This window comes from Sciurus carolinensis, chromosome 2 (assembly GCF_902686445.1).
Source record: "Sciurus carolinensis chromosome 2, mSciCar1.2, whole genome shotgun sequence".
In the NCBI taxonomy this organism is placed as follows: Eukaryota; Metazoa; Chordata; class Mammalia; order Rodentia; family Sciuridae; genus Sciurus; species Sciurus carolinensis.
In genome coordinates, this window is record NC_062214.1 from 13828884 (window position 1) to 13840922 (window position 12039).

At 41.3% G+C, this 12039-nt stretch overlaps 1 protein-coding gene across 1 annotated transcript; it reads right to left on the reverse strand.

The window, feature by feature from the left end:
* Positions 1-6660: 6660 nt before the first annotated feature.
* Positions 6661-10714, reverse strand: Wfdc13 (WAP four-disulfide core domain 13). Its single transcript, XM_047539217.1, has 5 exons — positions 10627-10714; positions 8304-8457; positions 7529-7564; positions 6810-6849; positions 6661-6702 (listed from the first exon to the last, which is right to left on the reverse strand). Exons 1-5 carry the CDS (start codon positions 10712-10714, stop codon positions 6661-6663), a joined length of 360 nt encoding a protein of 119 aa, XP_047395173.1.
* Positions 10715-12039: the final 1325 nt, after the last annotated feature.

Below are 12039 nucleotides of genomic sequence, written 5' to 3' on the forward strand. Positions count from 1 at the left end.
AGATGAGTACTTTAGACATATTATATTTTATAGCATTTAAGTTCATCTTGGTCTTTTAAAAATTATCCTATCAATATTATTATATATCTACATTCTTCTGGTGGCCTCCAAGGGAGGCTCCTTTGTATTCTCTAGCTTTTAACTTGCTCCTGCCTCTTGCTTTTTTTAGTCAAGAGATGTTTTCAGTCTTGAAATGTTCTTACAGGTTTGGATATAGTCCTTTGGTTTCCACATTTTGCCATGACAAGGTGCATCTTTTTTAGTTTGCTCTTTTTTAGTTATATATGACAGGAGAGTCAATTTTGACATTTATACAAGCATGAAGTATATCTTATTCTAATTAGGATCCCAGTCTTGTGGATATACATGATGTGAAGATTCACTGTGGTATATTCAAATACATAGGAAAGTTATGCCCAATTCATTCTAGTGTCTTTCTTGTTCCCATCCTACCTCCCTTCCCTTCATTCCCTTTGTCTAATCCAATGAACTTCTATTCTCTCTCTGACCTCATTGTGTGTTAGCATCAGTATATCAGAGAGAACATTACACCTTTGGTTTGGGGAGATTGACTTGTTTCATATAGCATGATAGTCTCCAGATCCATCCATTTACTGGCAAATGTCAGAAAGTCATTCTTCTTTATGGTTGAGTAATATTCCACTATGCATATAGACCATGTTTTCTTTATGGATTCATCTGTGAGGGGCACTTAGGTTGGTTCCATAGTTTAACTATTGTGAATTGAGCTTCAATAATTATTGATATGGCTGCGTCACAATAGTATGCTGATTTTAAGTCCTTTGGGGATAAGTCAAGGAGTGGATAACTGAGTCAAATGGTGCTTCCATTCCTAGTTTTTTGAGGAATCTCCATACCACTTTCAAGAGTGGTTGTACCAATTTGCATTCCCACCAGCAATGTATGAGTGTACCCTTTTCCCCACATTCTCACCATTATTTCTTGAGAGACAACTAGTTGAAGAGGAATGAGAGACACAAAGATCAAAAGTGGACCTAAGTGTTGGGAATGTAGCTCAGAGGCAGAGCACTTTCCTAGCATATGTGAAGCCCTGGATTTTAATTCCCAGAAAAAGAAAAGGACCCAATTCTCAGCCTGGATCCAAGCTCAACCAAGCCCAGCTGAGTATCTGTTATCTTGCTGATATTGTTGCTTGCTAGTCAGATTTTTGTTGGTTGGGGGGATTATTATTCAGCAATGCTTACTAAAACATTCACACAACAGATTCAATTTAAGCATTATCTACATACAGAATAAAATAATAGAACAAGAGAAATGAAAAAGAACAAAATAAATATGCACATTGCATTAAATGACATTTGTATTTGTAAACATGCATGATATAGTAAGGAAGAGAATATTATGAGCATCTTATCAGAAAGTCATGGTTGATATATTTATGACTTCTTTTTCACACTATCCAACTATATTTCCTCTTTTCTTTCAGTCAACAATATATTAGATGGTTAGTGTTTTTTTTTTTTTTTTTAATGTGGTAAAATATCCTAAAATCAATTCTTTCTTTCTTTCTTTCCTTCCTTCCTTCCTTCTTTCCTTCCTTCCTTTCTTTTCTTTCTTTCTTTTCCATTTCTTTCTTTCTTTCTTTCTTTCTTTCTTTCTTTCTTTCTTTCTTTCTTTCTTTCTTTCTTTCTTTCCTTGTACTAAGGATTGAACCCAGGGACACTACCACTGAGCTCCATCCCCAGTCTTTTTAAATTATTTTAAATTTCAAGACAAGATCTTGCTAAATTGCCAAGAGTTTCACTGTTTCTGGGGCTGGTCTCAAACTTGTGATCCTCATGCCACAACCTCCTGAGTTGCTAGGATTACAGGGCCGTGCCTCTACACCTGGCCTAAGATTCTCATTTCCGAGGTATGTGAGCTCTTGGTGACTCTCCTATGTTAGTTGCTGTAATCTTTTACACTAGACACAGTGTTCTAGAAAGTTCTTGTGTTCCGGGTCTAATTCTATCCCTATTGCTCAACAATAGTTCTACTTCTCTTTTGTAATGATGATTGATCACTATAGTCAACAGGGTAATCCCTCTTCATTATTCTTGTTTGACCAGTGAAATGAAGAATCTGGAATGGCCACTTGGTAGTCTTTCCCTATAATCCAGGCAAAATTTTTATGATGCTTGATGAAGGTATTAAACTCTGGATACTAAAAATATCAAATTGGTAGATCACATATCTATTGGTGAGGAATGTTCTTACATCCTTAGAGGAAAGATTTGTGGTAAGAAAGAAGGGGTTCTGGGGATCCTGGTTTGATGAGTCATTGAAGCACATTCAGTTTATTCTTCTTCCTCAAAGAATGTGCACCAATCCACCTCAGTCAGAGAGGCATCTTTCTTCAGACTATAGAATTCCCTGTTGAGCCTGCTAAGGCTGGTCTCAAATTTGGGATTCTCCTGATGGAGTCTCCTAACTCACTGGAATAGGAGTTGGCTTTCTTAAAGTCCCTCATATGGTTTTGTGGAAGGGAATACAATACTCTTTGGTACTATAGCATCCTTACAAACAATCTCCATGAATCCTCTCTTTTATAATAAAACACTAACCTCCTCTTAGACAGTCTGGAGGTGAGTGATGGCCATTGGACCACTCTGGCCTCTTCTGAACACTTCTCTTTACATGTATTTCATACTTTTCTTTCAGATGGATGGTGGCTTATTAATAATTGTCTCTAGATTTGAAGTCTCAGCAAAATATGAGAGAACTGATTCTATAACAATCACACATGCTTATGTTTTATACCACAGATCTACTGTAATATACCTAGCCTTCTCTCATTGAGTACTAAAATTGTTTCAAATATTTTACATTTATAAATAATATGAATGAACATCTTTGTCCACATCATTATTTCATCATTATATTTTTCTAGCCATGATCTTTACTTGGTGTGATGCCTATGGGTCCTCCAGTCCTAACACCCACTCAATCCTCCAAAAACACAGGCTTATTACTGTATCATCTTTAGTTTTTCCAGTTGGAAAAATTGCATGGTAGTTGCCTGTGAAATAGGAGATCTTCACTTCCTGGTCTCTTTACTCCCTGTTCCTTCCTCAGGCTGTTTTCATATTATACTCTCATATTATCTCCAGAGTTTAAAGTTCAAATATATGTTTCAACAATTAGTGTATATATATATATATATGGATTTTATTTCTTTCATAAATAATTAAACACCAATACACTACATTTAAAAAGTCTTCTTCTATACTATTAAACCTTGGTAAAATTATCTGTTACTGTGATCTTCAATTTGCTATCATTAAGTAAACATCAACTTTATATAGCTTGAAGCAGTACTTTTCTTTAGAACTTCCTGTGATGATGGCAATTTTCTCTATTTGAGAGGTGTAATACAGCTACTCATGGTAATTGAACATTTGAAATGACAAGACTGAGAAGCTCATGGAATATTTTATTTTGTTATAATTAATATATATTTATATTTAATTGGCTCTTTTGAGCAGTACTTATAGTACTGGATGGATCAGACTGTGATTTTTTTTTTCTTTTAAACTGGGTCTGGAACCACGGGCCTCATGCATGCTAGGCAAGTACTCTATCACTGAGCTACATCCCCAGTCCCAAGCTTTGATTATTAACGTAGTGATGGCTACGTTCTGAATGGTCAACTTGTATTGTATACTCAGGTCACCTGAACCATATCTGATCAGTTTCTGGTGTTAAGGAGCCTGCAGATTTTTCTGAACAGTCCTTCCTGCTCTGATCCAGGGGTTACCAGGAAGTCAGCCAGATTAGAAAGGTATCACAGAAGAGAAGAGTAAGGATGGACTTGTGATACATTTATCTCAAGAAAAGTTCATTTACAGAAGCATGTAACTAAAAGGAAAGTAGAATTATAGGACTAGGTGTCCTTGAATTTTCAAATTGGTGACATTCAAAAGGAATTCAGACAAGAAGGAAGAGTCTTTCACCATCATCAGAAGTTTAGTAAAGAAGTTGAGGTCACTGTTAAATCAGCTGATTCTTCCTTGTGAGGTTTAATCACAGTATCTTTCTTCAACTATGTCTTTCTTCTTCTTAAGATCAGAAAATACCGTACTTGTTTTCTTTAACTTGAGTTCATTTACATGGAACTTATAGAAATGAAAAACTAACCAGTGAACCAACTGACTAGAGTTTATAGTGGAATGAATGTGTGATACCTTTATAAAACAAGAATCTTGGCTAAAGGAAGGATTGGCAAGATATGAGTAATAGTGCTAACATGCTTCTTTGGCCCTCTGCCAGCAATCTTGCATGAGCATTTCATGTGTCACCTCATTGCATCTTCACAATATACCTGATTCTTCATCTTCATTTTACAGGTGGACAGACTAGGGCTCTGAGGACTTAGGAGAGGCTTAGTATCACCAGGTCAGCAGGGCAGAGCTGGACTGAATCCCAGAGTAGCAGGGATCCTTCACCCTTACTCTTCTCATATCCGATGCCAACAGATACTCTCAAGCTTCTTTTTTGTTTGTTTTCCTACATATTGTAATTTTCCATAAGGAAATATAAATCAACTAAAAAATAATTCATGAAATGAGTCAACTTCAGAGGTGAAAGTGAAGTGGGCAACTGACATCCAAGAGAGTCTAGATTGTTCAGCAAAGATTCTCTTTGTGAGAACAACTCATGGAAGGTTAGGATTAATCTCCTCCTTGCCAGTCTCTTCTCATCTCTATTTGAGAAGTTTGCATTTTGTCTTCATTGTATGTAAGGCATGACACTAAGTGCTAGGGTCCTGCTTTTATGGGACTCATACTTGAGACAGAAAAAGTAGTAACTTAAATAATTACAATACTGTGTGTTATGGTTGATGGTAGGTGAAAGGACACTGGGAAGAGACACAGAGAATCACTAATTTTGTCTGGAGTGAATTGGTGAAATTTCCATGGAGTTTTAAATTGAGTATAAAATTTGAAGCATGATTGGGAAAATAGGTACTGAGGGCAGAGAGAAGAGCGAGGGTAGAATGTGGAGGGAGAGACTGCATGGGCCTTGGAGAGAGATTGAGAGAGAGAGAGAGAGAGAGAGAGAGAGAGAGAGAGAGAGAGAGAGAGAGAGAGAGAGAGAGATATCAAGTTTAGTGGGGCAGTTTCTAAGTAGAAAGGGATTTGAGGAGTTATGTGGCCTGAGTTGTAAGCAGGGGGAAGAGTGTCAACGGAAAAACTGAGTGGAAACAGGAAACCCACTCAGAGCAGGGCTGAGCTGCCCATGGCGATCCCCTGGGAAGAAGGACATTTTTCAGACATCTCAGCTTTGTGTTTTGACTCTAGCTCTACTTGTTGATGGAGGCTGTTCATATTCCTTCAGTTCTATGTTCCTCAAGTTCCTTGTCTGTGACCTGAGGATTATGACTGCTATGAAGAAGAAATTAGATGGCCTAACATGTTAGTTCACATTGAAAAGTTGGGAGCACTTAACTACAGTCTCCAGAGCCCAAGGTTTGGTGGAAGACTGTGAAAGGCCAACCCAGTCATCTAGCCCTCCGTCCCTCCATTCCAACTCAACTGTGCTTTCTGGGAACAAGTTCAGCATCTTCTGAGGTCCTCTCTAGCACTCTCATCTCCTTCCTCATCTGGCCTCCCATACAACTCCGCAGGCCAGTCCAGAAGAAGCAGTCTGCAGAGGATGGGCTTCAGGAGCAAGGAGAAGAAACCCCGCGACACCTGGGTATAACAGCTGTGACCATTAGTGCGCTATGTGAAAGGGTGCAGTCTCTCTCAAGCCTAACAGAAGATAATAGGGTTGGGGCCTCCAGTTCCCACAGAAGACATATCAGGTGCATGGTAATGTTTTTCTGCCTGTCCAAGATGAACTCCTGCCTCATTAGGCAAAGCATTAGAGTGGGACTTACCAAATGTTGTGTACCCATTATGTAGCCATTTGACCCTGACATTGCAATAAAAATACAGCATCATCATCCACATTTAGTTAGCCTTTTACCTGGGTCTAATTCCAGGGTTGTTACTATGACTTCAGTGTCTTCCTGCTGCATGAGCCCTGAATGATCTAATCCTTAGACACATGGATTGATGGCTGACGACTGGCATGAGCAGTCAGTTATATCCAAGGTGTAGCCAGAAGGGAGTACGACGGGCTCACCTGGTCCTGAGCAGGGAGTTCATGCACCCGCACTGCTGCACTGTCCCCCACCTGTCCCACTGTTCATGCTTAGTGCAAGGTTAGCAAGACAACTCCAAGCACAAACACCATATTTTAATTTGGAAACTCTAGTGAGAGGACCCTAAGTTCCTAAGTTTCCCCAAATTCCTCTGAAACAAAGCCACCAAATTAGGAATACTAGCATTGTTTTCGTGGTGGAGTTATGAGAGCCTACATATTTTTCACCATGCTGTAACATTGATAAAGTGATAAAGAGGATCTTCACCTGTTTTTTTAAAAGAGGAAATGCCTAAAACCCAGAAAGAGTGACATTGTTGTGTGAGTTGCTGGCAGCTTCTAGCTTTTGCTGACTCTCTGCAGTGATCAAGTTCTTCCATCCGTGTGGCTCTGTGTTATCCTCACAATACCCCAAGGCATGGATGTTCTTATTATCTTTCACATGAAAGAGCTGAGTGTCTTGGAGAAAGAAGTACAGTGAGCTGACCAAAGTCACGCGGACTGTGAAGACTCCTCGCCCAGGGCACTGTCAACCTGGAGGCAGGAAGAGCCTGTTCCTAGCACAGTCTCAGGTCTGAGTGCCCTGTGCTCCCCTCAGGTTGTGACTCTGCCTCCCGTTGCTCTGTGTTGCAGGACCTCACCTTGGACTGTACCCTGCCCCAGGCACTGCAGTGATAGAACCTGGAGGGGATGATGGAAGACGAGGCAATCAGGCCATCAAAAAGACTCTTTTGGCCTTGTGGGAATATTGGTGACCCTGGAGAGGCTGAATGAGGAAAAGGAGCATCCCTGGGAAATGTCATCCCTGGAATGCCAGGCAAGCCCCATACTTACAAAATGCTCTGGGGAACATGCCTCAGTTGTCAGGCACAGGGTCTGCTGAAGTTCCTTCACTTAACATTCTGAAGAAAAATATCTTCAAATGTTCTCCAGTGCAGTTTTATTCTTGGAGATTTAATTTTTATTTTCTATGACGTCCACCATTGAAACTAGATCACAAAGCTGAGTTCTCCTGCTATAGGCCAAGCAGAACCCCAAAAACTTCAGCGATGACCAAGAGTCATCTTTTTGGCTTCTGGTATTCCAATACAAAGCCTCGAAAGATGTGGAGTTTTTTCGTAAGAGCCAGTCTCTTGAAAGAAAAGTGGTTATCTAATTACTAAAATTTACTGAGCAGTTATTATGTGGCAAGCAGTTTTAAAGCTTACATGGATTGTTTATTTTAATCTCACTATTATTGTTCCATTTTTAAGATGAGGATGCTGATACCCACAGAGAGGTTAGTCTGTCTAAGATCACTCAGCTAGGAAGTGGCAGAGCCAGGATTTGAGCCTGGTTATTTGACTGAGCACATACTTACCTGCTCCGTACCTTGTCTCCTATGCTGGGCATTCTTCTGGGGGCAGGGGAGACAGAAGAGAACAAGATAGTCATGCTTCTCTCAAGAAGCTCTTTGGTCAAGTTTCCTGTTATGGGTCTTTTGAGACTTCATTCTGGCCTTGCTAGCAGGAAAAAACAGTCTCCATTTTACTCATAAGAAAAAGAAAGGTCAAAAGAGGGGAATCATTTTCCTGAAGGTGATAGAAAGACATAGTTGCAAAGCAAGATTTGAAACCAGATGTCTCATCAGCATCCTAATGTCCTTTCTCTGTCCCAGAACATTCTCCCTTTAGCAGACTTGGGACAATTAACTACCCTAGACCTCCAGAGTCTGAGAAGGTGGGGGGCCAAAAGATGATGTCTAGTGAAAGGAGGGCAAGCACAAAGAAGAGACAAATTTGCTTTGGGGTGTTGGTGACACCGACCCAGGTATGGTGTTCCAGGCAGGTCCTGGGATAAAGGTGGATTCTGGGTCAGGGGAGGGTCTGTGGATGTAGTCATTTTGGGTTGTATGTAGAGAAGCAGAGTCAGAGATTCATGGATGTGGTGATGGAGAAGGAGTGGAGGAGGGCTCTTCTAGTCAGGACTTTATGGGAATTTTATTCTTGGTAAAGAGAAAGAATGTTGGTAATATGTCAACAACAACAACAACAACAACAGAGAAAGATTAAAGAACCATTACAGTGACTGAGACTCGTCTGTTGGGCTCCCACCAGCAGCTCTAGGGTCAGGGGTGGGCATGGGCTGTCCCTTACTCTCCGTTTTCTGGAGGTTCGTTTAATGAACAGACTATCCCACAGTAGGCAGAGCAGCACTGAAGTCCTTGTGCCTCGCAATCTTTCTGGAACGTACAGAATTTGGAACAGTTCTCAGGTTTTGATCTGCAGGGTGGAGGTTCCAAGATATATTCTGAAACAGAAAATAAGGAAGAGAAGGGCCTGAACAACAGGCTGGAGTCACATTCAAAGCTCAGAAAGCCCAGGGAATTTGCCACCCTATTCTCCCTTGTGTAGTTCTCAGGGAGGGAATCAGGTTGTCTTTGGCTGCTATCTTCCTTGACTTCTGATCTGTGAACAAGTGTTTGGATATTTGATCAAAGACAGAGTTTGGCAGAACGCTGAATCCATGGGTTAGTCACCACCATTGCAAGTCAGATGCCAAGTCCCCATAGACCCTGGTTGGATCTAGTTCATCGGTATGAATAGAATGTGTGAGGTGAACAAAAACAGGTATTGTATAACCTCTTCTTCACTTATTCATTGTGTGGTCTTAAGCAAGTAATAAAGCTTCTCCTTAACATCATAGTTTATTATAGGGTCAACCTAACATAGGGTATTTATGTATAGAATAAGTAAATGGAAGGTAAGTTTTGGGAAAAAATGAAGCCCACACAACAAACTGAAGGAACAGGATCAGAGAGTGAGGACCCCATTCACAGGTGAGTTCTGGGAGTGATTTCTTTCATGGTAAGAAGAATGGGAATTTCAGAATGGGGTGCAGTGATTCATCTTTCCTCTAGTGTCTCCTGATCAGGAGCTCAGAGCCCAGGATGCCCTACTGCCTACTGTTAGAGAATAATAATCTTCATGCTAACACTCCCAGGCATTTCAGTCCAAAGCTAATACCCACTTCCAGTGAGAGATACTGTCCAAATGTCCCAACCCACAGTCTCTCTCTCTGTTCCTGAATTCTAAGCCTTAAGTTTGGGTCCCATTAACCTCTTTCCCCGACTTGTACCAGGCCCTCATTTTTGTACCCTGTGACTTGTCCTTTCTTTGGGGCCAAAGTCATAGATGGGGCATCTATTGTCAATCTGTTAGCTTACTGCTCTGCAAATATTTGCAGTAAGATGGGAGATCTGCAGGACATCATGATAATTTGCAAGAAATAAAAGAAGCATGAGGTTGGGGGTATCATTGTAACTTAAACAACTGGTACCAGACATGGGGTGAGAGAAGCTGAGTCCAAGCAGTGAATAAGCTGTTGGCCGAGATCAGCAACCAGTTACTCTCTCTGGACTTCGCAGACACAACTCATTGGGGCAGTGCAAGAAACTGGAGCAGTCCCCAGTTTGAAGAGCTGGGGTTCAGTGGGAAAGAAGGCCATGAGCCAGGGATCTCAGAGAGGTCGCTGTCCTCCGGGTTTGCTTCTTATCTGGATGTCTGGTCCTGATCTCACCCACAGCACTTACCAGTCTTTCAGAAAGACTTTTGTGTCTCTCCTCAAATTCTAGTCCTTGATTTCCCAGTTAACTTGGCCTTGGCTACTCCTATTCTCAGTCCTTATGCCATTGTGTCTACTCTGAAGCTCCCAAAACAGGACCTATCCTGCTCTGAAACACAATCTATCAGACATATTCCTTTTCTGAGTCCCAAATGTACTGAAGAGGCCTTCCCCACAAAAGAGTGCCTTCAGAAAGAATAGTAGTTCTGTTCCCATTGGTACTGGTCAAGGTTAGTATCACTTTCCTTGTTAGGTTGAGCTGGACAGCAATGGTGGCTGAGATAAACTATACTGTCCTGTTGATGATAATTACTGGTGACTCTCCAGTACCTCTGGATTTTTAAAAATTGAAATAAAATATAAGACTTCTTTTCCCTTCATCCACAAACATGCTCCAAGGCCAAGGTTGTGTAGATTGTAGTTTGAGTTCTACCATTTAATTTTCCTGTCTGTCTAAATGCCTGAAAAGTGGGACCAAGCCTCTTGGAAGGAACCAGGGTACCAAGATTATGCTGGGGATGAGGCTGATAACACTTAGAATAATTAAAATTATAGAACATTTCCAGGGTCCACTAAGAATGCTCTCTGACTGCATGCATTATTTCAGTTTTTCCTCCCAACTCTCTCAATACCATTGTATCCATTATGAGAATAAATTCTGAAACCCAGACACTTGGCCCAGGGTCATGCAGTAACCAAACAACAGAGATTCACACTGAGGTCTTGTTGACATCAAAGCTTGGGTTCTCGAACAGGACACTATTTTTTTGTGACATATACTGAATGGTCTGCTCACAGATCCTCTCCTCTCTAGAGAGGCTGCCTCCATCCCCTGGACCCAGACCCAGCACCTACTTAGAAAGCGCTCCTTGGGACTCCCAGACACCAGCTGCAGTGCAAGGCAGAGCACCAGCAGGAACTGGAGAGGCAGCGCAGGTGTCATGGTGCCACCAGGATGAGTGGGTAAGTCCTAGCCCAGGACAGCTGGTTTTGACCAGGTGCTGCTGAGAGGAGAAGAGAAAAAGAGGGCCCAGTGGAGGCCTCCTGGGACAGGTCTTTCTTTGCATGTTCCAATCAAGGAGAGCCAGGCAGAAACCCAAGCACCTCCCTCGCACACCTGTACAGGCCAGGTGGTGTTTTCAGATCCACTCCTCCATCCCATAATCCTCACCTTGTTATGCCTCTATCTACCTAGACTTTTTTTTTTTTTTTTCTTATGATGCTGGGGATGGAACCCAGGGTCTTGTGCATACCAGGCACATGTTCTACCATGGAGGTCTTATTATGACTTCAAAAAATTTTAAATATAACTTTTCCCTGTGGAGATCTTAGAATGTCTTTGTTATATTTATTCCCAGAGGCTTACATTTAACAAGTGAAATTGTAAATAGTATGTCATAACTTTTTGTTTTTTTCCTCTGAAATGGCTTTTGGGTCTGGATCTGTAACCAGTTAGCTTGCTATAGTCTGCTCATTGTTCATCAAGAGTTCTTGGTGTATTCTTTTCGGTGCTCATCATTGGGCTGGCCAGGTTCCCCAGTGTATTGTTGATAGAAATCTAATACCTGATTTAAAATGAAAGTTTCTTCAGTTTCTCCTTTGTGTATAATCTTTTTTAAGTTTCTCATAAGCACCCTGTACCAGGTTTAGAAAGTTCTCTTTCATTCTTAAGATAACCAGAAATTTTTGATTAATTTATGTCAAATTACCTCTATTGCTCTTTTCTTTATACATTGAGAAGATAACGTTATTTCCCCCATTAATTTTCTAACATTCTTTTTTTTTTTTTTCAAGATTTTTTTTTTTAATGGAGTTGAAAAAGTTGAGGGGAGTGGGAATCCTGAGAATGGAGCAGGGAGGTTCTTAACTACTGAGTCCCAAGGCCCAGGAGCAGGACCTTCCTCTGGCTCTCCCCAACTTGAGAAAGCTTCAGGGTCTTCAGGGAACCAGGCAGTGTCCTCTGCAAGGGCCTCCAGGAGGTGGGCCAAGGGAGGGGAGGCAGCCTCTTCAACTCAGCATCTTGGCATCATATCATGTTGCAGCAATTCCATGGTCTCCTTGTGTTCATCCAGTTTTCTGTATTGCCTCCACAGCTAGATGGACACTGTGAAAAGTATTGCCAATGGAAGCTACACTTTTCTAAAGTCCCTGTACAGTGGTAGGCAGGCTAATTAAGTCTCCAGCTAACTTCACATTGGCTTTAAGGTGGTTTACTGCAGAAGTCAACAGAGAAATCACAGCGCTACATCTCCAACCCCTCCGTAAATA